Below are 27,827 nucleotides of genomic sequence, written 5' to 3'. Positions count from 1 at the left end.
AGAAAGCTTCTCAGCTTTGGCTTTCAGGTGCAGTGTGTGGCACAGCCTGGGCAGTCCGTGGGCAGCCAGGGCTTTCTGTGCTGGCACCTTTTCCCTGCGAGGAATCTTTGTCCATATGGAATTCTGGCAGTGTGAGTGGATATTACAGTGCAGGGCTTTAAGAAAGAGCAGTCCTTTTCCCTCAGGTTCTCCCGCAGCCCCCCCAACCGTCTTGGTAGTGGCGAAACCTTGAAGGAGCTCCACAGGAGCCCGGTCCAGAGGCACCTCCCAGCTCTCAGGAATCGTGACAGCAACACACATGCAGGCCACAGATGCTGCTTCCTGGCTGGCACAGGGCTTGTGGCCATCTCTGAGGACCAGGTTAGTTCTTTTGTGTGGGTCAATCACCCAAGGCAAAAATACCCTCTCCCATTAAACATCCCTCCCCTTACAGCAATGCAGGGGAAAGTAAATTTCCCTGCGTGGTGTTTTAGAACAAGTAAACCTATGACAGCAGGCAAGGCAAGGGAGGTGCCTTGCAGGTAAAGCACAGCAGGTAAAGCACAGCACAGTAAGGGAGGGACAGTTAAGACAAGGGCAAGCAAGGGCAAGGCAAGAGAAGGGAGGGGGGCAAAGGAAGGCAAGAAAAGGTAGGGGCAATGCAAGAGAGGGACAAGGCAAGGCAAGGGAGGGGCAAGACAAGAATGGAGAGGGGCAAGGCGAGCTAGGGAGGGGCAGGCAAGGCATGGCAATGAAAGGAAGGGGTGGGCAACAGTAGACAACACAAAGGAGAAGTAGGAGAGGCAAGGAAAGGCATAAGAGGGGTAGGCAAGGCAAGGCAAAGGTAGGCAAAGCAAGACAAGGCAAGGGAGGCATAGCAAAGCAAGGGAAAGAGAGGGGCAAAGGAAGGGCAAAGAAGGCAATGCAAGGAAAGGAAGAGCAATGGAGAGGCAAGGGAGGGGCAAGGCAAGGTAAGACAGGGGCAGACAAGGTATGACAATGAAAGAAGGGGAGGGCAAGGGTCAGCAACACATGGGAGAAGCAGAAGAGGCAAGGAAAGCCATGGGAGGGGGTAGGCATGGCAAGGCAAGGCTTGTTGAACCAAGACAGCACAAGATGTATTTCTTTTTCAGGCTGGCTGTCTCCAATCAGAGATCTCCATGCAGAGCTGCTCGGACACAGAGGCCTTGATACAAGGGTGCATAGTTAGGGATGGTTTTCCTCCATGCCTTGGAGAGTTTTCAGACCAAGCCAGCTGAAGGCAGCAAAATTGCAACAAAACAAACTCAGCTAATAAATATGCATTAAGAGCCCTTGCACAAAGGGTTTGTGTGGACAAATACTCATAAGTGAATAGTAACAGATGATACTGTAGCCAAATCAAGAGATCATGTAAATTGTAAAGATGAGTTTATTAATTGTCTTAAAAATACATATGAGGAAACAAGAGTGGTAACACAATGCAAAAAGGCAAAAATTAGCTTCTTTCAATGCAGCAGATTAGTAAGATAAAAGAAAAAACTCTATTGGACTAACTCTGTAGCATTGCTGACATTAGTACAAACTTGTCAATTTACACAATTGACTGCTCTCAGAGGTAGAGTTGCTTTATCTTTTGGATGGATTGTTCCCACCACTCTTGCCAACGCTGAATTGCCAGCAGCTGAGCTGTGTTTTCTTCCTTGATCTGGGTGAACAGCTGCTCAAGCTTACATTTGTATTTCTGTATAACAAACAATAAAGGACACAATTGGTGGTGATGAAATATAATTTTACTCTGCCTAAATCCAGGTCCTGATCCATTGTGCCAGAAGACTGCATAGAGGCCACTTATTTTCTACCTTTGACAATAGAACTATGTGAATAATTAATTGTTCACTGTGTCCCCTCTGTGTTCCCTTTTTAAAGACGTCTGGAACTAAGCTATCAGCAATATTTAACTTTTGCTAAAATGCAAGATCTTCACCTCACTTCCATTAGCTCCTAAGATTAGAGAGTTGCCTACCCTTGAGACCCAAGCATGCATCTGCAACAGGGGATGCATTCAGGCTCTTGCCAGAACTTCTTAACTCACAAGTATGACCTGAACTACTATCAAGCTGCTAAAAAGGTATTTCATCTAAACAGAAACTTGTAGTCTACTGTGAAAACCTCAAAGGCCCTGTATTAAAGAGTCCATGCTTCAAAACATAAAATACTGTATTTTTAATGCAACACACATGCAGGAAAATATTTTTGTGGCGTGTATCCAACTGTTTGTATCCAACCAAAAAGGTTCCCTTCAAAGCTGTGCTGTAACCAGCTGCTTGGGCACTAGGACCAGATACATAAAACACTCATGCAAATTGATAGTTTTGATGACATCTGCCATTGTTGACAGTGTATTTTACATTTCCCTGTTAAATATATATATTTTTTAAAAGTTAATTCAGTTCACTAGTCCACACCAGACGCATAAATACTGATCATTTCTTTCCAAATGATTTAACATAAGAATATTCTTCTAACTGCTGAGCAAATGTTCTGCAAGTGAATATTCTTCTAACTGTTCTGCAAGTGATCATCAGTGCCAGTCAGAGGGTCAGAGGTGTCTGCAACATGTTCATTCTTCTAGCAGCCTCAGTGAAGAAAGAGTGATCACTTTTACGGTGAAAACAGTGATCTGTGTTATTTCTGGATATAAGATAGGTATGAGGTATTTTACAGCCCTTTACCTGTTATTGAAAAATCAGCCTTTGTGATCTAACTCTAAACTGTAGGCTTCAGAAAGAAAGGTGAGTGAAAGCAGCACTGGAGAGCAGCATTGGGGCAGAAGCTGCTTTTGGAACTGTGATGCTGCTGAATGCAGTGCCCTGTTTCTGACACCATCCATGCTTCTCTGCTGAAACAATTCCCCTTTGTCAGGGTTCCCTGAGAAACCAACCCTGTCTGCTTCTGACAATATCACAAAGAAACGGACACAAGACAGGACTTCTACACGTGGATAATATGGCTTTAAAATCTGAAAACACTGTGTATGTTAAAATTTACACGTAGATACGATTCTGTGGGTTTCTTCTTAAAAAACCTATCCCCCAAAGGCAGCAGCCCCACTCACAGACCCACCTGGTATGCAGCTTGTCTTGCATCCATCACTGCTAGATGGCCCAGGGTAGTCTGAGCTGTTGAAACCGTTGCAGTTCCTCTGCAAAGAACATAGGCTGGAGCTTCAGGAAGAGTAGTCTCAGGTATTCCTGGCCAAGTCCTTTAAAAAAACCAAACCAACCAACCAAAAAACACACGAGAGAGAAAATTAGAAAAGAGAGTGTATCATACTAATTAACATTACTTGTACTAAAGTGCAAAAGATCATTTTTATTTTGTTTTTAATCTCCACAAAAGCTTACCCTAAAAACTTACTTGTTTAGTACAACCACCTTTTCTTTTAAGACTTCAGGATCTCTGCACAGTGTTGAATTCTTATCTTCTGAATGACAATACACAGTATATTCATAGATCTGAAAGTGCTGAACTGATAACTAGGGGCTAGCAAATGGCATAGTAATAGCCATGACATTGTATTGTTTTACACTGCAATATGTAATTCACTTTTATTTGGATCCATTGTAATTCTTTCTTTAAAATCACCACCCACCCCAACTGCCCCATAACTAGTTCAATGACATCACTAAGAATGAGCATAGTGCAAGTGTAGAAAACCCTTCCAGAAGATTTTACTAGGAGGAGATTAGGGTTTTTCACTTAAGAAAGCTTTCCTGCCTGGAAAGAGGCATCTTTCCCAGAGACAGTTTTGGAATGTTTCTCTTCCTGCATTCCGGAGAAGCTCTCTCTGGTATGAGAAAAGATAAGTTGTCACAGACACATTTGAGGGACAGTAAAAGCCCTGAGGAGAACAGGAGGCATGTCTTTTCCCAGGCCCGGTGCAGTTTTGTGCTGATATGTTGTGTTGTCAACTTTTGAAAATAAATTCTCCTAAATCCTTCCACTGCCTGATATCTTTGGACTACCTGCATGTATTTGACCCTTAACAATAAGTATTCAGCAGCTTCATCAAGTGCAGCAAAAAAACTATGAAGACAGTGCCTGGTACCAATTTAGAGAAGAGAAATCAGACAGAACAGTGTTCAGTATCTTCAAACATTACCCCCTCCCTCGTTTGATTAACTGTTGAACTTTAGAGGTTTCTGGAGGAAGTCCACTTTGTTTCCGATGGATTAAAGTCGACATCTTCTCTCTAGCTCTTTCAGTGTCTGGAAGATAATAGAAGATCTACTCAGCAAAAACAAAACAATGGCAGAAACACGGTTGTTTTGGAGTAACTACATGCAGCTCGATGCTCTACACTTTCAAGAAACAGCTTTGTGGGCTTCATTACACAAATCTTTGCATTTAAAATATTACAGCATATAAAAGCCTCTGCTTCCTAGGGGCAGTCTGCTGCAGTCTTTGAAAAGGAAGAGAAGGCCTGAACAAGCAATTTCTTCTTTACTTACCTGCTACTTGTATGTCATCAACAGTGATGGTTTCATCTAATTCCAAGAGCAGCTTTTCAGTGAGGGCAGCCAGTGCAGAAAAAAAGCTCTGAGCACACTCAGCAGCACAGTCCTGTTGGGATATTGGAGACAAGTGAGAGAAATTCTTTTGATAATTTGATCTCCCTTTAATTTGGCCCCAAAAGAACTACACAAGTATCCAACCTTGACATTCTGCAGCAGGTGCAGATAACAGACATAAAGCTCCAAGTTGCACATAAAAGGGTCTCAAAGCATCTCTCTGCAGTATTCTTAACACTGCCTGACCATTTAAAGTTCACAAAACTGTGGAGTTCTGTGCATAGGTACCCATCAGATATATATTTGTGTTAAACCTGAGAAAAACAGCTGTCTGTAAATGCATCCTTCTTCCCAAAGCAAAGGCCATTTTGGAATTCGGGTACCTTGGGTGGAAGTGCTTTGGCCAGGTGTTATTCTAAAAGAGGGTATTTGTGTTTCTGTGTCTGTAGGCAGAGTTAAGACTAGAAGGAGCTGTTAATTTGGAATTAAAAATATATATACTCTGCAGACAGTATAGAATTTGGAGTAAGTGGCCTGAGAGAAGCAAATAAAGAGCTTTAGTGCTGGGCAACCAACCTTCAATAAACCCCTGGGGTGGAGGGGGAAAAGTGTTTTGATTCCTGAATCTCTCCTGTAAATTCTGCTTATTCCAGTACTTAATCTTGTGTGGAAAAGTGTCAATTATCTGCACTAATGAAATGCACAGAGAAGAAAGAAACCCTTTCAGGCATCTGTTGTCTGCAAATAAGAGAACTAACCAGAGGATGTCACCCCTGCAGCCAACACTCCTATCTACCATTAAGTTCACAGCCAGCATGCTCTGTGAATGATACACAAGATCAGTTAGTTCCACAATAAATCTATACATGTCTATGTGTGCATGTGTATTTATGTCAATATTGATCTAATGCTGATAACACATAACTTAAAAGTTGAACGATATGTGACCAGGATTGCCCAAAACTGAAAACATTTTCAAGTTTCCTTTAGACGGGAAGGAAAAATGTACCCAAAATGCACTCTCCTTTCCAAATGCAACATTTAAATTCACAGTAAGCAAGGGCTTTACAATTACCTGCAGCATCTTTGTGTTGAGGTGAACACCCTCAGTTTGATCTTTTTGCCTATTTATTTCCTCTTGGCACAAAGCCTCCAGCTGAAGGGAGTTGTTTGGGTGTCCCAGGGAGTAATGTAATTTTCTCCGGTGCACAGTCTTCAAGCAAATACATGAGAAAGAAATGCCTTCAGTAAATAATGTACTTTTAGTCACAATAAGGAAGAAGTAAAACATTTTATATAAAAGTATTCAGAAAGACAAAGAAAACAGAGCTACTCCGTGGCTCTCTGGAGATAAACCTTGCAGTGCAGTATGCACTAAATTGCCTCTCTGCTGGAGGACAGGGCCTGTGGTCTCACTTCAGGGTTTCTTTTCTGTAAAAAATCATCTCTCCTACCAAGTGGTAAAGAAGATACTTTTTTATAACTCTATATTTGTAATTTTTTTCCTGAATTTAACTTAATACTCAGAGCAACAAAACCTGAAGTTACTGCAGCATTTTCTGCATGATCTCCATTACGATTCTGTTCTGAGTTCTGACATTACTGGAAAAAAAATATGCCTCTTTTATGAATAATAGTAAATAATAGTATTTCATTATCCATATATCATAGTTCCTACAAAGGAGTGCAGCCATACAGTAGGAGCTGTATGGCCCTACCACAAGGTCACAGCCCTTGCAGAGTTGACAGTCCCAAGTGTAAGGGTACAGGCAGAGTTGGCAAGATAAGAAAAGAGCAGACCAGTGCTGGAAGAAGGGAGAAAAAGGACTGAATTCCAGGAAATTCAAAGCTTCCAGGAAAACTACCCAGACTAACTGCAAACACAGAAACTACACCTCAGCTCAGCAGGGACTGATGAAGCAAAGAGTGAAAATGAGAAAAAGAAAATTTTAGCAGATGCATTTAGCATTGCTTACACTGGAAGCATTCCAGTATATCCATGATAGATACCTTGATATCCTCCCACTCTCCCAGCTGTCTGTTGAAGAGGTGCTGAATCTGAGCAGTGGAAGAGCTGAGTTTCTGCTCATGTTCTCTTAAAAGACTATCCACTGCCAACTGGGAGACAGAAGAGAGCTCCTCCTCAAACCACTTCAGCTGATCCCGAAATTCTTTGGGGAAAAAACAGGGTGTGTACGTGACACAGAAGGATTAATTGCAAGGAAAAAAAAACCCACTCAGTCCAGATGAATACACACTGCAAGGAATTTTCTCTCTCAGAGATTCTGTCTCTGCCATTCCTTTTCCTAGGTCCACTGCTTTGAGAAACATACACTTGCCTAAAGATGTGACCTGTACAGGTCTTTCAACTTAGTCAAGTGCCCTTCTGCTATGATTTTTGTAGCTGAGAATACTCAGAAAAGAATATTGGCTCAAGTTCCAGTAAAATCAACTGGAGTTTTTCCACTGAGTCTGATGGCTTAAGACAACGACATTAATTCTTGGTCACTGCAATTTTCAGCTTACATATTGAAAAATTACACACACAAGAAATTAAAAGTCTTAAAGGAGTCAATTTACCTCTAAGACAGAAATTGTAGTAATCATCTGCCTGTCTTTTGTATGACAGTAGTTTCTGTCTGAGCTTTTCTGCCCAACGTTCAAAAGTCTCTGGCAGATATTTAGGTATTCCCATCTGAGGTGTCTTTTCTCCATAAAAATCCTGCAGAAGGGAACAAAAACCCAGATAAACTGTTGATAACACATTCAAATGTGTCACATCTAGGTATGTAACAGCAGGAGAAGGAAGGAAAATTATTGGATGGTCTGACAAATACTGAAAAGAACCAAATTATTTCTCTGACACAGGAGTGGACCTATGAAAGCAAAAGTGACTGAAGAACACAAGGTTTTCTTACCTCACCAAGGTCAAGCAAGGTGTTGCTACCCGTCCAGAGAATGTTCATAATAATCCCCTTAAAAGTACTGAAAACCAACAAAATTAAAAATAAATAAATAAAATACTATCACGCTGTAAAATTATCACATTGGCAATATTCACTGCTATTCAAATATTCTGTTCAGGTTAATTTTAATACATTTTTCAGAGCATACCCAAACAAATATTCAGAGTGCCTAAGATCCTTCCCCTGCATTAGCATTGGTTCTTTTCAGAAGCAGCCAGGACTTGCAGCTATTGTAAATGATCACTAGAGAGCACTGCCACATCAAAAAGCAATTCTAGCCAACTTCCTGTGCCTAAAACTTACCTTAAGAACTGACCATGCACTCTGGATAAACCAGAAATATTTGAAGGTGGGTCTAGCTGTTTACTGGAACTATTTTGAAACACAGTGGGAAATAAAATTCCCAAGTGCTTAAACATCTTAGACATTAATTTGAATAGTTTTGCATGGCACATACGAAATATCTCAGTTCTGTAGAGCTGCACAGATAGGATAATTTTCTTAGAGAAGGGGAATGGGACCTGTTTGTTCCATGTTTACTCCTATCAATGGAATATTGAGCACAAGAACGTAGTGTATAAAATGTACTGGTCTTCTCAGATGTGAAAATAATGGAAAGAGAGGCTATTTTATATTCCCCACCCTCTTCTTGTAAATGTGCAAAATGGGCTCCAATGAGACCTCCCATTTCAGACATTAAACAGAATAAAACAGATGATCTTTTATATGAACTGTTCTGGAAGCACTTTGACCAATACATATCAAGGTTAAATACCTCAAAATTCAATAGTGAACTCTATAGGTCACAATGATAGATAGATACATAGATTAGATAGACAGAGTTTTTTTTCAGATTAACTTCTTCTTCTGCAAATACACATGACTTACTCAGACTTTGGAGGCTTCTTTTCAAATATCTGGTATGTCTTGTCCTTAGGAACAGATTTGGTGCTTTTCTTTTCACTAGGAAAGAAAAACATTCATTTGATACTATCCACAAGTGTTTTCCTTCTCTGGCTGATGATGGGAGTATATGATGGACTGAAGAAAAAAAAAAAATCAGAAAAATGTAACTCTAAAACTAGTATTATGTGTGTCCTGGACAGGGTTCATTTTTGCAGTAGTCATGAGGAGGCATGGCCAGGACCTGGAGGTTATTCTGTACCACCTCCTGTGATTGCCAGGGCCAGGGAAAGGGGTATTGTCGGGGCTTTCCTTGTGGTGGGCATCACATGTGAATCCTTTGCCTCTCTTGTACACTTTGTTATTCATATTGTTGCTGTTACTGTTTGTTTTCTCACCTCATTGTCCTTGTCAGCCCACCAGGAGGGGAGGAGGAGAGGGAAGTGAGTGCTTGGACTTTTTCAGTGGGAACACTAAATAGGGGAACACCATTCCTAAATCACAACCATATGAAAATAATTTTTTGATGGAAAAAGATTCTCAGGATTCTCTTCCAAACTCTCAGCTGTTCAAAACTTTTCTGTTGTTTTCACTGTTACAGTAGCTCATTTCATTCATCTATGGACTAAGCTGAACACAAACTATTTAGATGCCACACCTGAAAATTAAGCCACACTGATTTAAAGGTTAGTCTATATTTCAACAACTTCAGAATCCAAAACAACAGCAGATGAAGGAGAAAAAGAAAAACGTTTTCCCAGCCACAATCTGGAAAAAAAACCCAAACAGACAAAACAAAGTTGATCATGGGGACACAAACAGAGATGGAAAAACAAGGCTCATTCAATAAAGCATTAAGAATCTTTCAATGAACAGGCAGGGCACAAAGTTTACTTAAAATTTCTGCATAGGAATATTTCAAGTGGAATTCCTCCTTTCAGGGGTCTCACCTTTTTTTTGCCTTCGTTTCATCCAAAGATGATTTCTTGGTGGTCTGAGCTGCACGTGCATTGGATGCCTTCTTCTTTACTGGAGGAAGAATGGTTTTTAGTTAACAAGGAAAGATGAAGAATATTGTATAAATGCCAACTGAAGTATTTTTCATATGGATATGAATTTTGTGTTCTTGTTTTCCTTACAATATGTAGGGCACAACTACAGGAACAATCATAACTGAAGGAACCCAGAAGTGGCAACAGCAATAAAGGTTATGTTCTGGGGATGCCAAAGAAAATGGAGAGATGGGAGGAGATATAAACCAACATGAAGGTAGGAGAATGTGAACAACATGAATAAGGAGAATGAGTGGGCTACATTCATAGTCTTGGCTGTGATAGGGACTTGGAAATGTGGAAGAGATAGAGGATACCTTTAAAAATGGCTGGAGAGGTCAAGCTCTCCAGAAGAGAGATGGGGAAATCAGAACACTACACAGGTAGCACCTGGGATTACCTCTGTGCTCACGTTTGAGTGGATGATAACACAATTTGAGAAGTATCCCTGATTCCCTACATATTTTCATGACCTCTCTTCCAATTCTTTTCTCTATTCCTTTTCCCTTTTGCTATCACAGAGATATTCTTCATAACACTATCTCATTCTGCAGCTTTCATTGGTTTAAGAGCCAAAAATCATCTTACTATTGCAAGGTAAAGATGTCCAAGAAAAAAATCTGGGATGCACCAGTTCTGGGACTCTCAGAACTAGCAGGGAAGCCACTGGTCTGGAACATGCTAGACTTGTGCAGTAAAATGATAGGACCTACAGTTTAGATGAACAGAATGCATTAAAAGAAATACAGATAGGCACACCTGGTCCTAATGAACGTGAGCGATCTTTTCTCTCTTGATTTAAATCTGGAGATTGTTTGGGTGGGACAAATCTAAAACAAAAAAGAAATATCCTGTTACCTTATGTTCTGTACTACATACTACATTATATAGAGACCTGGGCAAGTTCTCCATCCCTACCATGAGCTAAGTGTGGTTAAATTTCTGAGATCATATTTAACAGATAGAGTTACTTTTACAACTGACAGTACTTTAATGGGACTAACTAACTCTTTACCTGAAATTTTGGAATTTCTACAAGCAAAAATGCATTAAAATACTATTTGCAAATCAAACACTTTTCATATTCTTCACTGCACACGTTTCAGTCGACTGTGTAGCATGTAATCACCTTTTAAGGTGATCACCTTTAAGACAAAAATTAAATCACTACATCTAAACTTTATCATTCTGCTATAAAATAGATGTCACTTATTACTCAAAAGGGGGTATTTTTTGCTGTTAGAAATCTTGCTTTTAAAAAGAAATCAGTCTCAGCTAGACTGATTTTTAAAGTTAGACTGATCAGAAAGTATGAAGCAGTATTATCTACAAACAGTCTATTCAAGTTCTGGATATACAAAGTATTCTACAAAATATGAATTCAGGAAAACCTTTATACGCTTCTGGAATGTAAATTTAAAAAATACTGTTGTGAAGCCCCTTGTAGCATATCATGAGCCTCATGGAGAGAAGTGGCATATGGAGCTAAGAAAATATAAATGAAGGACAGAAAAATACCTTTAGGCAAACAAGTACTTACCCAGCTAAATTCTGGATAACACTTATTGCCAAATCATCAAGTGCTGACGTATCCATTCTGCTGGGATTTAACACGGGGAATTTTTCAGGATCCAGCCCCATTACCATCCTTTTGCTCTCATCTCTGAGGCTCTCTCTTTGAACAGCAGGAGCAATGGAATCTTGTAACAGCCCATCCATGGCAAGAGTGGGAACGTCCTCCTGAAATGGGAAGAAAAATGAAGCCGTCTTGGCTGTAGCAGGCAGTTAGTGAAAGCATTCCACAGAGTAACTGACTACTAAAGCAGATCTTCCAAACAGACACTATTTTGCTTCACAGGCTGAAATCCAATTTTTTGTCATTCTAGTAGCAATGTTATTACAGTTATACAACTCTGAAACACTTCAAAGCAGTTAAGAGTAGGTTCTCAAAATAATCAACAGTATTTAAAGGTATACCCTCAAAACAATGATCCACTGAGATTACAAAATAAAGACAGACTTTCCAGAAAAGGAAAAAAGGAAACACAACCCATTTGATAAAAACAAAATCTCTTCAGGACACATTTGATTTTTTAAAATTATTTAAAGAAATCCATTAAATATGTATCTATGAATAGTGCCTTAAAAACAAACTCAACTGAGCAACTCATTGCATTTTGTAAACTTGGTGCTGTATGCTGATTTACTCAACCTCTTAATAAAATGTCCTAATGTGTCTTGGGCAGCTTGGCACAATGCAGATTCTTTCTTCATTTGAAAATTCAAAGCACGGATCCTGAAAAACTTTTAAAGCATCTACTCAGGGAAATTCTCTCAACATTAAATAAAATATAGGGAATGCAGATACTTACATTGTCATGTGGGATCATTGCTTTTTCTAAGAAGCAGTCAAGATACTGGCTTCTCTTTTTCAGCTCTTTCAACACCTCTTTAGCAAAATCATACAACTCTTCAGAAGCTGAAGCCTTAAAGATATGGGAATACAGATGGTATTTATTAAACTAGGTATTTTGGCCTTTTCCAACATGCTGACTCTTGCAAACAACATCAGTGGCCTCTATTCAGTCACCAGATTATCTACACATACATGGAAGCAGTGAGATAGCATAGAGGTTGAGGTTTTGGTCTGGTAAAGAGGAAAAGAGGTGTGGGACCTTCCTGAGCAAAAATTCTGTGTTTCTGCCCATCCCCTAAATGTGAAAAAACACCAGTCTACCTTAAAAATATTAGTTTATGCAATCATGCACAGTGAGTCTAATAACAATTATTAACAACTCAAATTAAATACCATTTTGTGCTGTTTAGAACTTACTTCTTTATCTGCAGTAGGATGAGCACAAGCATCTCTCTTCTGCTGGAGCTTCTCCAGGTAAGACTTTAATGTCACTGACTGCAAATTGGAATTTGCTACCTAAAGCAGAAGCAGATAGTGGGGAAGTAAAATCCCCATTCAGGGGATTTTCAGAGCCTCCACTTTCAAACCACTAGAACCACTGATAAAAAAACAGGTAAAAAAATCCCCGGTACTCAGAGGAGAAGCTGAAAACAGTAATTCATAAAAGCAACACTTCATGTCCTTCACTGTACCACACAAAAATGCTGGCCAATTCAGATGCACATACTCAATGTGCTGCAGGCCCATAGTGTTCCAAGCACAGCTGCAGCAGTAAAAATAAAGTTTTAAGCTGACAGCGACAGAAAACAGGTTTTGAATTAACACAGCAAGTCACTTAATGTTTGTCCACTCTGAATTCAACCAAAATCTCTTCAATAGAATTAAAAAAAAAATAAATTATTATTATTATATGGAATTTAAGCAAAGTTCTGATGTTTCCCTTTGTACCTCTGATTTGATTTGCTGTTGTAGCCATCTCAAAGATTTCTGGACCTTCTCCATAAAGGCTCGACCCACAGAGACATCAGCAAATTTTCTTTCAGACTGCTTGATAAGTTCAGTAGCCTTTAAGAAAGCCAGAAACAAGAGACAGGACTAGGTAATTTTTTTAATTTTTAAAACTTAAATAATAGAACTCACCATTTTTATTTCTTTTTTTTTCCATCACGTCATTGCCAAAGAGAACAGTCTTACAGTTATAACTGGAAAGCAGGCTGACTGCAAATCACATATATCAACAGAAAACATAACTTGAAAGAATAAAACTCTGCATACCTGCTCCAAGGAGCTTGATTCCATTTTCTCCACATCTGTTTTGATTAAACTTTCCAGAGAGTCAATTTGCTTACTTTCTTTCTGAAGACAGCTGTTGAAAAACTTTACTTCTTCAGAAGAGAAGTCACCTCCCTCTGAAAATAATCTGAAAGCAAAAGTGGAAAGCTGTGACTCTTCTTTTTCTCCAAGACTATTTTAGCTAAGCAGCCCTCAAATGTGGATATCAACACAAATGTGATGAAAACAGCATAATAATTGCAGCTTAATGGAATATTTTTTTTAAATAGCAAACTAGATGAATAACGAAATGAACTTTAATTTTACTGTTCTGCCTATGCAGCAAACGCTGATGCCCAGAAATAGGTCACTATTTATAAACAACACTTCCATGAAATCTCTATACCTGCAAGTTTTGAGAAAATCCACATTTGAACGCTTTAGTTTCCCTAAAGCTTCCTCCAAATGGTGCTGGTAACTCCTCACAGTAACCCCAACTGATTCCAGATGATTGAGGAGCTCTGACTGCAGATTGTTCCTGGAAGGAGCTGATCTAATAGGAAATAATAAAAGACAGGGAAAACATGTCAGAAGAGGAACACACACGATGATCTGGCGACTGCTGGCTGTAAAGACATGGACAAATGTCAGAATTCAAAAGTGATTAAGTGAAGTCTGAAAGCAACCCCCTGAGCTGGGATGGTCTGACTGAACACATGGAAGGTATCAGCAATAGCTGATGCTACTGAGAGGTTTTCTTCAAAATCAATTAGCCAATTACTATTACTGTGCAGGTTCAGTAAAGTGGATAAAAATCTAAACAGGTGAAACATCTTTTCTACTTAAAGACTGCCAGCACTTTGAAAAGAGATGAAAAATTCCACATGTTCAGCCCTGATTTTAATTTTTCCAGGGAGAGAGAATGAAATTCTTTACATCTTTTCCAGTTTCATAAAGTACTCCTCACTGAAGATTAATGATGTATAAAACAGGTTCAGAATGCAAACCAGAAACATCTCAGACAGCAATCAGGAGTATTTAACAAGGGAGACTTCCAGCCAGAAACACCTGTGGCACACTTACTGCTCAGTCATAGGAGCGTGGAGGAAGTCATACTCCAAGTTACGGATTCGGGAGCCGAAGTTTTTGTTGAGGTTATTTAACTGATCCAAAAATTTGTGAAATTCAGCTTTCTCCTTTTTCAGGCCTTCTTCCAGCCCCTCACAGTGGCACTCGAGACGCTCTTTGTGAAGTGACAGTTCCCCTGAGAAGAAAAGAAGTTTTCCAGTATGGATATTATTCCCTGTTTGCTGTGGACTACCACAGTGCCCAGTCAACCTACGACCAACAGCAGCAGCAAAATAAACAGAACCAGACCTCACAGTAACTAAACCATACAAATCAACCACATTCCATTTGGTTTCTTTGGCTTTCCTTCTGTGTTAAACATATATCCTTAGCAGCTCCTAATCCATTCCAAACACAAATGTCTCTTGTTTGCTCGAAACATTCTTTTTCCTTTATTTCTGGTCATTGCTACATCTTCATTATATCTCTGTTCTCAGTCTTGTAACAAAAGTAAAGTGTTTTTTGTTTTTTTTTTTAATGGAAAATACACTTCTCCCTGGTTTTGTGAGGGGAAAAAACTTCAGTTTTGGTCTCCCTTCTGGAATGATAGTTGGATAAATCAAGAGCTGGCCAATTGCCTCAATAAAGCAGCCAGAAAAAGCACCTGTCCTCTTTGCAGAAAAAGGGAAATTGAAAAATTGTTTGCCTGTTCTCCCAGGAGAGATTTTTTTACTTTATATGTTAAAGACCAACAAACCTGTCTAAAGTACTTTTTTCTCACCATAAAACCCAGACAATTCTCACGCGAAAAAGGTTTTGATTAGTGGCTGCTCTGTAGTTGCTCAGTGATATTTCACAGAGCTAAATCCTTCCTCTCCTGTTCTCAGAAGCCTGGTCTGAAAGCCTGGTCAGCTCTCTCAACTTGGTTAATTCTTTCTCTGCAACACCTATAAAATTATTTTTTTTTTATACAATAAAAACTCCTGTTAAATAATTTCAAGGCGAATGAGAATTCACAAACGTTGACAATACAGTGTTCTACGTCTCCCACAATGCAGTTGTTGATCAAGGCACCACTGTCTTATTTTTCCAAACATAACACAGAGGTGTAGAAATGTCATTCTGAAAATAGATGAGCAACATATTGCACTGGGAATTTGTACACACTCAACTGCTTCCTTGCTCAGTCGTCCCTTACAACTGAGTCAAGTAATGCTGAAATAGTTTTGGCCCACTTATGATCACCTCTAAAAAAAGTCAGTAAAAAAAAAAATCAGTACCAGCTCTAACATCGTAGATATTTGTCTGTATCTCCTCCTGCTTTTGTTGATGCAACTGATGATGCAGCAGAAGTATTGAATTCAGCTCCTCTTCCTTGGCAGCCACGAAGACCCGGGATTTGGACAAGGATTCTGCAAACCATTTCTCCAAGTGTTCAAAAAAGCAGAGGCGAATCCTACGATTGAAAAAGAAATACTACAGCGAGGAACAGTAAATAATAAATGAGAATTTACTAAATACATTAATTCTAAGAATTTCACTTCTGACTACAGGAAGATATGCTTTCAGTACCATTTGCACAATACTGGTCAAGTTTTTGAGCTAGCTGCCTACTACTGAGTACCAGGCATTTTACCTTCATGGCTCTGCAGGGAATTTGGGAATTTTACTTGTCTTTCTGTAATCTGTTTTCTCACTTAATAAATTTCCATAAAATATGAATGTTCTGTAAAGGTAAACGCTTTTGTGGTACTTTGAAAGGATGGCTACAAAGCAATATAAACATCTTCTTATGTTTGTATCGATTTAAAAAAGAGGAATGACATAATAATTATACAATTACAATTTTATAATTAAAATATCCAACTATATACTAATAATTAGCTAATTTTTGCCTCTTCAGTATAATGTTTCTTCTAAAGAGCTGAAATTTGTCTATTACGTAAAGAAGCTGTTTTCTACTCACTTTTTCTTCAGCTTGACAAACACGGTTTCTTTGAGAAGCACATATTTCAGGTACACAGGAAGTGATTCTTCCTTTTCATATTTTGTAAAATAATTCTCCGTGATGTCAGTCTTTCCTGCCTCTTCAACTCCAAGGGCAGTGTAAATGTTTCCACTAGCAGTGGAAAATATTTCCATGGCCTTTTCAGCACTTTCTGCCTTGCTGCTATTGGACACTGCCTAGTGAACAGTTGGAAATCATCACCTGCTACCTTTAAAGGTATCAGCATGGAATCAACACAGCACAAGCTAATGTAAGAATCCTAAGGATATTTAGAATAACATTCTCATTCTTAATTTGGACAACACTTATACAGTTTCAGCAATATTTATATATTTATATATGCTGGGAAGGCTCAGTAGGCAAAGTCACCTATGTTTTAGATGGGTTTTGATATGTTAATAAATTAATGGAATTAAAGACCTGAAAAAACAATACTTAGGTACAAATACAGCTTAAAGCATTCACCATGGCTTAAGAACACTGTGATGAAAGAAAGACAGATTAAAAAAAAAAAACTATGCAAAGAGTTTTTACAAAGGTAAAAGCAGTGCTTGTAAATGGTTTTATACACTCTATTTGTCCATAAAAAGGATCTAAATCCCTATGGGCTTTGACAAACTAAGCAAACAAAGACTTTCTATTCATCCTCAGCAAAAAGACTTCCTATTCCTCCTTATTTTGGGCAAGACTGCCTTCACCTTCAAATTTATTCTCTTGTTCACTTAATCTCTGTAACACTTACCCCTTGTTCTGCATGTTCAGTGTCTTCACTTTTATGAGGAATGCTCTCTCCATCCTCCTCTGTTTCTTCAGTTTCCTGTGCCAAGCTCTCCTCATGCTCAGCTGGGTTTGTTTCTCCATCTGATCGGGGAAAAAACATCAGTTTTGGTCTCCCTTCTGGAATGATAGTTGGATAAATCAAGAGCCAGCCAATTGCCTCAATAAAGCAGCCAGAAAAAGCACCTGTCCTCTTTGCAGAAAAAGGGAAATTGAAAAATTGCTCTGCTCTCTTCTCTCTGCTCTCTGCTGGTGCACCTCAAGTCCTGGAGGCAATTTTGGATGCCACAACGGAAGAAAGATCTAAACCTTTTAGGGAGCGTTCAAAGGAGAGAGGCACAGATGGTGAAGGGACTGGAGGGGAAGCCTTGTGAGGAATGGCTGAGGTAATTTGGCTTGTTCAGCTGGAGGAGACTGAGGTCAGAGCTCACTGGGGTCTGCAGCTCCCGAGGGGTGGTGGAAGGGCAGCTCCCATCTCTGCTCCGGGTGAGCAGGGACAGGGCCCGAGGGAATGGCTGGAACTATGTCAGAGGAAGTTTAGCTGGATCTCAGGAAAAGGTTCTTCCCCTAGAGGGTGGCTGGGCACTGAAGAGGCTCCTCAGGGCAGTGGTCACAGCCCCAAGGCTGCCAGAGCTCAAGGACCATTTGGACAATGCTCTCAGGCACATGGGGTTGTTGTGGTGTCTGTGCAGGGCCAGGAGTTTGGACTTGGATGATCCTTGTGGGTCACTTCCAACTCAGGATATTCTACAACTTCCTCTCTTTCATTTTCTTGCCTCAACTAGTCATTTACAGTTAAAGCACAGTTCTACTGGTTGCAATCCAAAGAGATACAGATTGAAAAAAAAGCAAGCAAAAATACCTGTTTGTACCATTGAGGTATTACTTTGATCTTGAACCATGGAGGCCAGCTCACCTTGCAAGTTCTAAAAGCAAAACAACAAAAAAAACACCCCATACCATTTGAAAATACAGATTTACCTCTTAGTAAGAAATCCACATCCCTTCTCAAAATATATCTATGTCAGTCAGTTATGATAGTCTTGAATGGATCACTTATTGTCTAAAGAACCTGTGACACTCAAATTCACTAATATAAGTTTGTTACCTTGCAGTTTTCTGTTTAAAAGGCAAATGAATTTGCTGAAATGCAGTCTGTAACAAGATTTTAACCAGATAAAATTTTCTTTTTACCTGTTTGAATATTTCCTTCACATTAAAATGCTGGCTGATGGATATGCTGTAAGAAATCAACTCCTGCAAAATAGCTCCTGGGTAAGCCATTACTTCATCCATTACAATTTGGTTGAGTGTCTCATTCCTGTCAAATTTAAGGTCACTGTTTAAGAGATTCAATAATGTATAAAAATAAAATAAATTTGACTACAGTGCCTTTAAATCCAAATCTGTCTCACCAATCTCATAAAACCTTTAGGCTAAATGTTGCACTTGATATGTTTATACCAAATACAATCACATCTTGGCTTATTAGTAGAGATTAGTCCATTACAAATATACAAATGTACGAAAATTAAGAAATATTCACAATAAAGCCTTTCACATCTTTCCTTTTGGACGGGAAATCATTCAAAATCTGTGCTTATGTAAGGAATATTAAAAATGAGAGGTCAAATTACTGTCCTCCATATTTGTTCTGTACTGGTGCTCAGCTTTGAACGAGCCTGTCACAGGAGACTGCAAAGCTTCCCCACCCCAAGGGAGGTGATTAGCATCTCCTTAATGTATATTAATCCACTGGACTCTAAGTTTTGTGGGACTCTCACCACTGAGAAGACCAGAAGAACAGGACCTATGGGATGCTGCCGGGTTTCATGGACTGGTGATACATTTTCTATTTTAATCTCTCTCTGTCACCCTCTTTCTCCCCCGTCCTTTTTCCTATTTCTTTCTATCTCTCTGCCTCACATTTACTGTTAAATAAAACCCATACTATTGACTAACTCTTGTTTGCACCTTGATTCTGGCAGAGGCATTTCTAATAATCTTAATAACCGGATCATAACAATAGGTTACATTGCCTTTCTGCAACCTCACATTGTATTTTAACTTGTTCCATTACCTCTGTTTTTTTTTTAAATCGTTCTAAGGAGCATTAAGAGCACCAACTCCAGAGCTCTGACCACAATCCCACTGGGAGGTGTGTGAAGGTCCACATCACTCGACCTCCTGGGTGTGAGAATAGAGCTGCTTCCTCTCAGCCTGTTTAATCCTCACACCTGCTGCTGAGCATGGTATGTGTCAGTTTTTATAATGACTTTTATAGCTGCAAAGGCCTAATCATGAAACAGGTCACAGAAATATTACCAAAATAAATATTTTGGCTATCTGAAAGTTCTTAGCGAATTCTAGTCCTTGCAACTTCCAACAAGATCAAACCTGAGACAGCAGGTGATGGTGCAGACCAATTTCTGATTCCTGTGAGTCAAGAATCTGAACTACTACTTTTAACTTCTGAATAAGGCATGGACAAGGCACAACAATACTCATGTGGTGTAGTTTTTGAGTGATACCAGTCTTCCTTGGTCCTGCTCATAAACTATAAGTATTATTTGCCTTAACCTTGTTCAGTATGTACATTATTTCATTTTACAGTCTTACATGAAGTAGCAAGCAGTGTTTTTCCACATCTTTGCAATACAGCATAAACAAGGTCTAAGTAGTACAACCAACATTAAAGTATGCTTTATTTTTTAAGTTTACACTAAAAAAATTCATACCTAGTTCTAATATGATCTAAAGAAGAAAGGGCCTTCTCCATATAATTCTTCAGCTCTTCTTCACAGCTTGCCATTTTCATTTTTTCCAAAATTATATCCAGATCAACTTTCATCGTCTAAGGCCACACAGAAAACACAAGTAAAAATCATTTAGTATATACTAAAATCTCCATAACTATTTAGGATTCAAGTAATTTGAATTCAAGTTTATGTATGTATATTTTACAACAAGAAGGGAAGCTACCTTAGTAAAACTCATTGCCTATGAAGACCTTTCCTACATAATTAACATTTCTGACACTGTCACCCTAAGTTGCTTGTTATAACTATGAGAAGTTGACATCCAATCAGACTTTGTACCTGCACAAGATTTTATGATAGTAACTTGCAGTCTCTTTATAATGAAAATATAATCTTTACCACTGCTGCCATATCAAGAATATGATATGACTGCCCACTCAGTGTGAATCAAGCAGTTAGCAAAGATGTACCTGACAGAATGGAACTGACACGTAGAAATTCCAGCATTAAAGTCAAAGATTAAATTTTTCATTTTATTTTGAACTCCAGAGGGCTCTTTGCATTAAGAAGCCCTTTCTTTAGATCATACCACATCCTTGATTTATGTCTGTACCTGTATAATGCTATCCTGTTCCCATCTGCATTCATCTACTTTCTTCTGAAGTTCACTTTCCTGCTGGGACAGTCGGAGTTTATGGACATCCCAGAGGGCCATGGCCTCCTGAAAATAGCTGTACAAGCCTTGACAATGCTGCTCATGCTGTTTAGCCATCTCCTTAAAGTCTCCCTAAAGAAAAACATTTAAGTGACTAAGTTATTTTTAAACTGCTGGAAGGTGAAATGAAGGAATAAGAGGATATGTAACGTGACAAAAGGCTGCCTGGAAGTACACTGTCAGTATTCAACACAGTGAGAGGAAAAAAACCATCCAAGTAAACTGGATAAAAAAAAACGTGGATTTTTATTCTACAAGCTGAGAGTATCAAAACTTCTGTTTATTCTTCTGATACTGTAAAGCACAGAATCACCAAGTTCTGCCATCTATCATTTTAGGAACGACTGCCCAGTCATTTTCTTGTAGAGAATAATAAAAGATGAGACCGAAAGAAATTTGGGAGATCATTTAAGGCAGGTTGGGCTTTACAAAATTCATCCCTGACATATATATGTATATTACAAATATAAATTATGATATAAATATATTTATTTTACAAATGTAAACCAAATCATTACGAACTCTTCCCCTTGAATCACACCAAGCTTCTTTTCTTTGTGGTGTTCACTCACACTGTGGATCTCATTCTAGAGTGACATCAAGAGCCTCAGATGCAGATGGCACTGCAGGTGGGAGGGCAGGAAGAACAGACTAATACCAGGGAGTAGTAAAAATATATGTGATGAACGTAAAAATATATGTGATGAACGTACATCCATATGCTCCAGTTCTTCTTCAAACCTACGTTCTAGTTTCTCAGTCATGTGAAGCATGTCAGAGTGCACAATTTCAACATCTTTTACTGTGCAAACATTCATATCCAACAGGCTCATCTAAACAAAAAAATGATGAGTTATTGACATGCATATAACAAATACTGTGTGGCTTTTAGTGAGTATGGGTTAAAAACTTCTGGTGTTTCTTCTTGTGAGGGACAGAGAAAGATTCAACCCCCCAGATCTCACATTCTGTAAACAGTACAATTCTACTGGAGGCAAGGAAAGAAACTGAGTCAGAGAGGGGGAATTTCTCTCCCAAAATAAGACACTTAGCACAAAGGCTGAGTGTCCTTGCATCCTCCACATAAATGTAGGACAGTACTTCCTTCATTACTGCCATTTGTTACGGCTCTTACACATTTCGAGTACAAACACCACAGCAACTTCTCTAATGGAATAAGACAGAGGTTAAAAAGTAATTTCACTTGTTATCTCAATGTCTGGTGGATCCTCAAACATTTTTTACTGTAGTGACACTGTACCATCAACAATCCTTCCAGGAAGTCCCAAAGCTCACCTTGCAGACCTGCACTTGTTCCTGACATTTGCCCAGGACCAGCTCATACTTGCTGCGCATTTTCTTCACGCACTCTGCATTGTGGGTGTCTGAAGAACATGGAGCAGACCACAGTCAGGATTCCTGTATTTCCCAGGGCAGTGTGAAATGGAAATATGACAGGAGCCCTGTGCTGAATCTCAGCACAGGAACAGATCCCAGCGGGTCTGCACTGCACACTTGTGCGACACAACCGATCAATTATAGAAGATTTTTTTATACAAATCTGTTTATCATTGTGCTTAAAAGCAGCAAGTTATTTACAATTGCTACCAACTTCTTTGCTACTACACAGGCTACAAATATCACGACAGGATGTGCTCTGGAGTAAAAGAAGGCAGACACACAGAGGGAGGGCACTTTATAGGACTCAGAGAGAGGCAACATCTCCAACACTTTTCCTCTCCTTCTCCAACAGGTAAAAAGGAGTATTTTTGTACAACTAAGAACTGCTCCATGTCAAAATTAACCTTCTGTCTCCCCCAGATTAATTCTAACCAAGACAGTTCCTGCTAGATCTCACCATGCCACAAGTGCCTGTGCTGGCCAAAGGGAGGTGACGCCCCAGAAAACTTCTTTGGGTCCTACTGACAGCTCAAAGCAACTGAGAAGGTATGTGAAAACACATGGAACAAAGAAAAGGGCAAACATGCACTTTCAAAGCAACTGCCTGCTTCATTGCTGCCTGGAAAAAAAAAAGGAAGAATTGCCTGAATTCCAGATTGTTTTTATGATTTCTCAACTTACCTAAACTTTGGTTTAAACTCTCCAAAGTTCTGTACCATTCATTTATCTCAGATTTCATGTCTGTTGGAGGCAACAAGGTGCTATCAAAATAGGAGACAAGAGTCAAGTGTCTTAACATATAAACCAGTCAGTTGTTAAAAGATAAAATTATGAATCAGAGTTTCCATGCACTTTATTTTATTTACTGCCATCTCAGCAATGAAAATAAACCAAGGAGACTGCTGTTGTTCAAGGCCACTGAACAACTGACTGACAAGGAACTAACTTGTTCCTACATTCATTCTAAAAGAAAAGCTGTAAATGTTGTAATGCCTTGCATCCAAAAATGCTTGTTGTCAGGATGGATATTCAAACATAGACAGATTTCTATCCAGATTCTTCCCTAATTTATTACACAAATGAAATCCTGTGCAGAAACAATGGCTTGACTAAAGCACCAACTTGTAGTTCTCTACCCGTCCTTGTCTGCTCATTTATACCATGCTTCAAATATTAGTTAAGATTTACTTTTGTACTCCTGCATTTCTAGCTCTCCATCATCCCCTATTTAGTGTAGTTGGTGCACTGAAAACCAAGAATGCATTTTTTTCCATTAAAAAGAGCTTTACCAAAAAAAAGTTTAGGACCTGCCTGCTTCTGAACTCTACAATCACACACTGACAGAAAGCAAAGTGCATTTTGTAGCCAAGTCCCCTATTAACTCCAGAAAGAATTCTGTTTCTCTTTTGCCATACCCAATGTGCTGCAAAACCCCCAGTCTCCTCTCACTGAGTACAGTCTGCTCCTTTATCATATTTTCCATTTCTGTTTTCACAGCTGGAGGATTCTGTATTTCTTCACTTGCCATAAATTCTCTGTAGGATGGAAAAAATGATGTGTATAGTGGAAATGTGATATATGTGCTATCCCATGTGATATGTATCATATGTTTAATGAAAAAAATGATAAAACATTACTGTTTATAGAAAACACAACTGAACAGTAATCACTTTGTGTTATTCATTCTCCAAAATATGATTGTAAAATCTCTGACCTGAAACTCTGAATTACACGGTTCTTTTGGATGAGCTTCCAGTCCTTGACTCTCTCTTGCCATTTCAATTTATGTGATTTTTCCTTCTCAAGCTCTGATTTCATTAGATTAAAGAGCAGCTTGGCAGTTGCCCTCTCATTACCCAACAGGGCTCGGTTTATATTCTGCATATTAAAAAAATAAAATCAGGAGTATTTTATCAGCATACAACATAAAAAACCCCACATAAATTGTCTCTTCTGTGTAAAAGGAGGGAGAAAAGAATACAAATGATAAAGAATATTCTGCAAAAGAGAAACTTCTTTTATATGTCAGTGATTGATAAGTAGAAAAAATGAATTTCAACTGGGAAAAAAAAAAAAGAAATTCTGGGAACATTCAGATTGCTATCTTGCCCCAGACAAAACATTTACCGTGGCCTCCTCATTGATGAGCTTGTGAACATCAGCTGCCAAGAAGAAGGAAATTTCCTCCAGTTTCACTGTATACTTTTTCAGTATATTTGCTATCTGTGCAACAAAAGAATAAAAAAAAGCATCAACTAAAAAAGTGTAACTCAGATGTCAGTTTCCCAAGTTATAAAATTACATGAACAAAACAATTTTTTTCCATTAAAATAAATTCAGTTGGTTGATAGACAGATTGAGAAATACACCTTAAAATATTAATCTTAAATATAACAAAGACTGATTTTTTAAAATCATTCATTAAAAAGTAAGTAAAACTTTCCACTTTGTTACTACTCATTTGTTTTTTCTTTCATATCTGTGAAAACTGAGCACTCTGCAGACAAGCTGCCATACGAATTAAAAAAAAAAAAAACACACCAGCTTCCTTTCAAATATCTGGAGTGAATCCACCAGTGCCTGTTTTAAGGAAAAACAAAATTTAAGGAAGTGTCACCATCTCTGGTCTTTTTCATAACCAAACAAACATCAATAAAAAAGTTACTGGTGATACTCTTGGACCTACTCACTATGTCTGCATTACAAAGAGGACAAACTGGCACAGGTAGAACAAACAGCCTTTCTTTGCCTCCAAGAACAAGGCAGCAAGGAGCTCCTTAAGGGGTATCTATTATTTATCCAAACATTTACTGTGTTATCCAATGACTTTTACAAGTCAGCCTAAAACCTACACAACTGCAACACAACTCCTGCTGATACCCAGGCTACCCAAACTAAAATTGAGCTAGGTCATGCCTGTGGTCTTTCTCAGCTGGCCCCAAAAAATAACAGAGCAGGTGACAGTTCGACCTAAAAAAACCCTTGCATGAAAATAAAAGCAGCTCACCTCTAGTACAGATAATTGTGCAAGAAAGAAACACCTTGAAACTGAAAAAAAAAAGTATTTTCTTCTGATTATGCAGGTATAAAATGATTGAATGGTCTACTGGTGAAAGGAAAGCAATCACCACACAACAGAATCACTGGCAGATCTCTGACTCCTATGGAAACAAGCTACTCTTTGCTCTGCATTATCAGCAAATAATAATCTTATCCTTAAGTAACAGTTATAAAGGCTGCATCTCACTTTAGAGGCTCGACTCCTTTCAATCTTCTTTAGGGATTCATCCATTGTCCTAATCCACTTCTTTCTGTTCAAGGATTCCTGGTGAATCATATTCCACAGTTTTTCCAAACCCTGCAATAAGAAATTAGTCTCAATCTCTTTGAAAAGTAAATGCAAAAAAAAAAAAAAAACAACTTAAAAAACCCAAAACAAATCTTAAGACTCCAGTGAGCCTCGAGAACCTGTTACACAGAGCAGGTACAAATAACTGAAGGTGAGCCAATGCTGTGAGCTGCCTTACTTCAAAGGAGAAACCTTCTAGAGCCGTGTCAGACACAATCTTTTCGAACAGAAGTTCACTTTTTTCATCGGATTTCATCACTTTTAGTTGAAGGAATTTTTGAAGCTCCGAAACAGAGGCTTCCACCTCCTAAAAAGAGAAGGAACTCAGTGTGATCACTTGAATATTGGGCCCTGACCTTAGAATAGCACTCTAGGCTACCTGGATTAAAAAATCCTGCCTTACTTTGCCAATGTAGTCCAGCTCCTGCTGCATTTTGGTCACTGCTCGATCGTGACGCTTTTGCCGTCGTTCTGCCACACATTTCAAGGTCTCGCTGCTTTTTTCCTCAGGAACTGCCAAGAAAGAGATGAGGATGATGGAGCCTGGAACTCTTGCTGCAGAACATGGGATGCACGAGGAAGAAATCCCTAAATCCACACTGTGACTGCTGCAGTTTGTGCAGCTCTTACACTGTGCAGCACGGGAGGGGAAATCTTTGCAAACGGAGGTTAAAAATACTTGAGCGTATTTTAAAACATCTCTTATTAACTTGTGATTTTTCAGGATAAAAGCATGGAAGCTATCAACTAAAGCTCAGGTACGATGCAAAAGAGTTGCATCATTTCAAGAATGAGATCTGCTTACATCAGAACTGGAATTTATCATCCAAACATAAGCTGTGATTGACTGACAATTTCACAACCATTTTTTTTTTTCTAGGAGGAGACTCTTCACCTTCAAAATTACCTACAAATCATCAAAAACGTGCCAGGTCATTTCTGAGCTTGATTTTATACCTTGTTCAGCTAAAACTGCTGCATGTATAGTGTCTCCTATGAATGCAAATTTAAATAGCTTACATTAAGGGAAAACAATTTTACCAACTATATCAGGTAGGCCTCTGACTTCCTCAGCTGAACTTGTATCTACATTTCTCCAGGCCTTTGGAGATGTTGTAGGTTCTCTGAAAAAAGAAGAGAATAAAGCTTTGATTTGTATTAAATGTGTAAGAAGAGGGACTAGCATAACAGTATAATATTCACTTTAATTGGTAAAATGCAACATTTAAGTGAACAGAAGTATTGTTTTAACTACAAAGAATATGATTCAAAGAATCAACATCGCTTCTTCTGACATGAACTGAACTGAGTAATTATCCAGTGTGGTTTGACCCCAACTTCAAATCTGTTATGATGGCATTAAAGCAATACATGCTAGATTTAGTGCATGCAAACTATGAACACAAACATACTATCCCTAAAAGGTATAAGAGTCTATGAAACCTCAAGGAGGAACTAGCAAGAAATGTGAAAATAGCCTTTATCTGCCCACTGCTCTTCTCATCAGCTTGGGCACTGTGTTTCTCCTTGGGGGTCAGTGAGAATCCAGGAGAATTCAGCAGCAGGGTTAGGGTAAAAAGGATGGATGCATTAACTGCTTTCTTGTTCATTACACAATCTTACTGCATCATCATCACCATCATCATGCAAATCATCAACATACTTTGAAATATAGTTCAAAAAGATGTGTCAGACTGCTTTGAGCGAAGAAGACAGGCAATTTCTTTCGCAAAGGGAAGCCACACAGCATGCCTGCCATTGCAAATATCAGCCTGTTAGCCTGCACTTTAACAGGCAGCAGCTCATTATACTAAATTTACATCGAGCAAGGAGACACTCTATTGCAAGTCATTAGTGCCATGACCAAGAATTCAGAAATTTCTTGCTCCCAGTGCAAATCTTACAACTTCATTCCTATAGTCATGAACATATAATTGGGGGTTTATGCTTCTGTTCTCTACCTGTCTGATTGTGCCTTTTTTGTGGAGTCATTGATGGGCATTTTTCCATCACACTTCTGCTGATAACAGGGTAGTAGCACGGCATCAGCAGGCATTTCTGAATGCCTATCCGAAGTGAGCATTTTACTCTTCTTAGAAGACCTACTCTTCTTCTTTCTTTCATTCAAAAGGTGTGCTAAGTGAGCCTTCAAAGAACCATAAACACAACAGTTAGAATTCCTTCCAGTCTCCTGAATGGAGAACAGTGACAAAACAGTTCATAAAAATTGTGGGGGAAGGGTGGCAGAAGAAAAAAGCAAAAAAAAAAGGAACCCTACTTGGCACGTGCATAACCAGCTAAGGCTATTTTAATCTAAAGTTATTTTCAATAAGGGAAAAAAAGGTTAACGTTTTCCTCAGAGAGGAAAAGTGGAGCCAACTGGATTGTGTGCCTTGCTTACAGCTACCAGGAAAGTCAACAGGAGAGTGAGAAATGCCTGAATCTGGCTGTGACTCTTAACAGGTTTTACTGCTGTGTTATAATGATGCTGCCTTCAGTTAATATACTCTGATACACAGTGAAGAGATGAGAACACATGGAGATGCATTAGAGAGCATATGCTGGAGATAACACAATTATTTTCTACTCAAACAAACCAAACCTAGAAA

The 27,827-nt window shown here is 38.9% G+C and overlaps 1 protein-coding gene across 1 annotated transcript; it reads right to left on the bottom strand.

The window, feature by feature from the left end:
• Positions 1–1,369: 1,369 nt before the first annotated feature.
• CCDC180 (coiled-coil domain containing 180) lies at positions 1,370–27,827 on the bottom strand. The gene is made up of 37 exons (XM_027658349.1): positions 27,180–27,827; positions 26,260–26,342; positions 25,622–25,731; positions 25,397–25,525; positions 25,117–25,227; positions 23,997–24,092; positions 23,584–23,747; positions 23,285–23,404; positions 22,551–22,630; positions 21,765–21,853; positions 21,182–21,301; positions 20,367–20,540; positions 19,733–19,848; positions 18,189–18,315; positions 17,857–17,920; positions 17,238–17,260; positions 16,960–17,187; positions 16,176–16,393; positions 15,490–15,665; positions 14,225–14,405; positions 13,548–13,694; positions 13,145–13,289; positions 12,818–12,934; positions 12,287–12,385; positions 11,826–11,939; positions 10,994–11,193; positions 10,213–10,283; positions 9,352–9,430; positions 8,387–8,461; positions 7,451–7,517; positions 7,113–7,254; positions 6,543–6,703; positions 5,608–5,745; positions 4,473–4,584; positions 4,124–4,229; positions 3,085–3,223; positions 1,370–1,702 (listed from the first exon to the last, which is right to left on the bottom strand). Exons 1-37 carry the CDS (start codon positions 27,299–27,301, stop codon positions 1,571–1,573), a joined length of 4,575 nt encoding a protein of 1,524 aa, XP_027514150.1. The 5' UTR covers positions 27,302–27,827; the 3' UTR covers positions 1,370–1,570.

This window comes from Corapipo altera, unplaced genomic scaffold (assembly GCF_003945725.1).
Source record: "Corapipo altera isolate COAL_440 unplaced genomic scaffold, ASM394572v1 79, whole genome shotgun sequence".
Classification (NCBI taxonomy): Eukaryota; Metazoa; Chordata; class Aves; order Passeriformes; family Pipridae; genus Corapipo; species Corapipo altera.
Note: the sequence above shows the minus strand (reverse complement) of the source record. Positions and strands in the feature narration are given on the sequence as shown.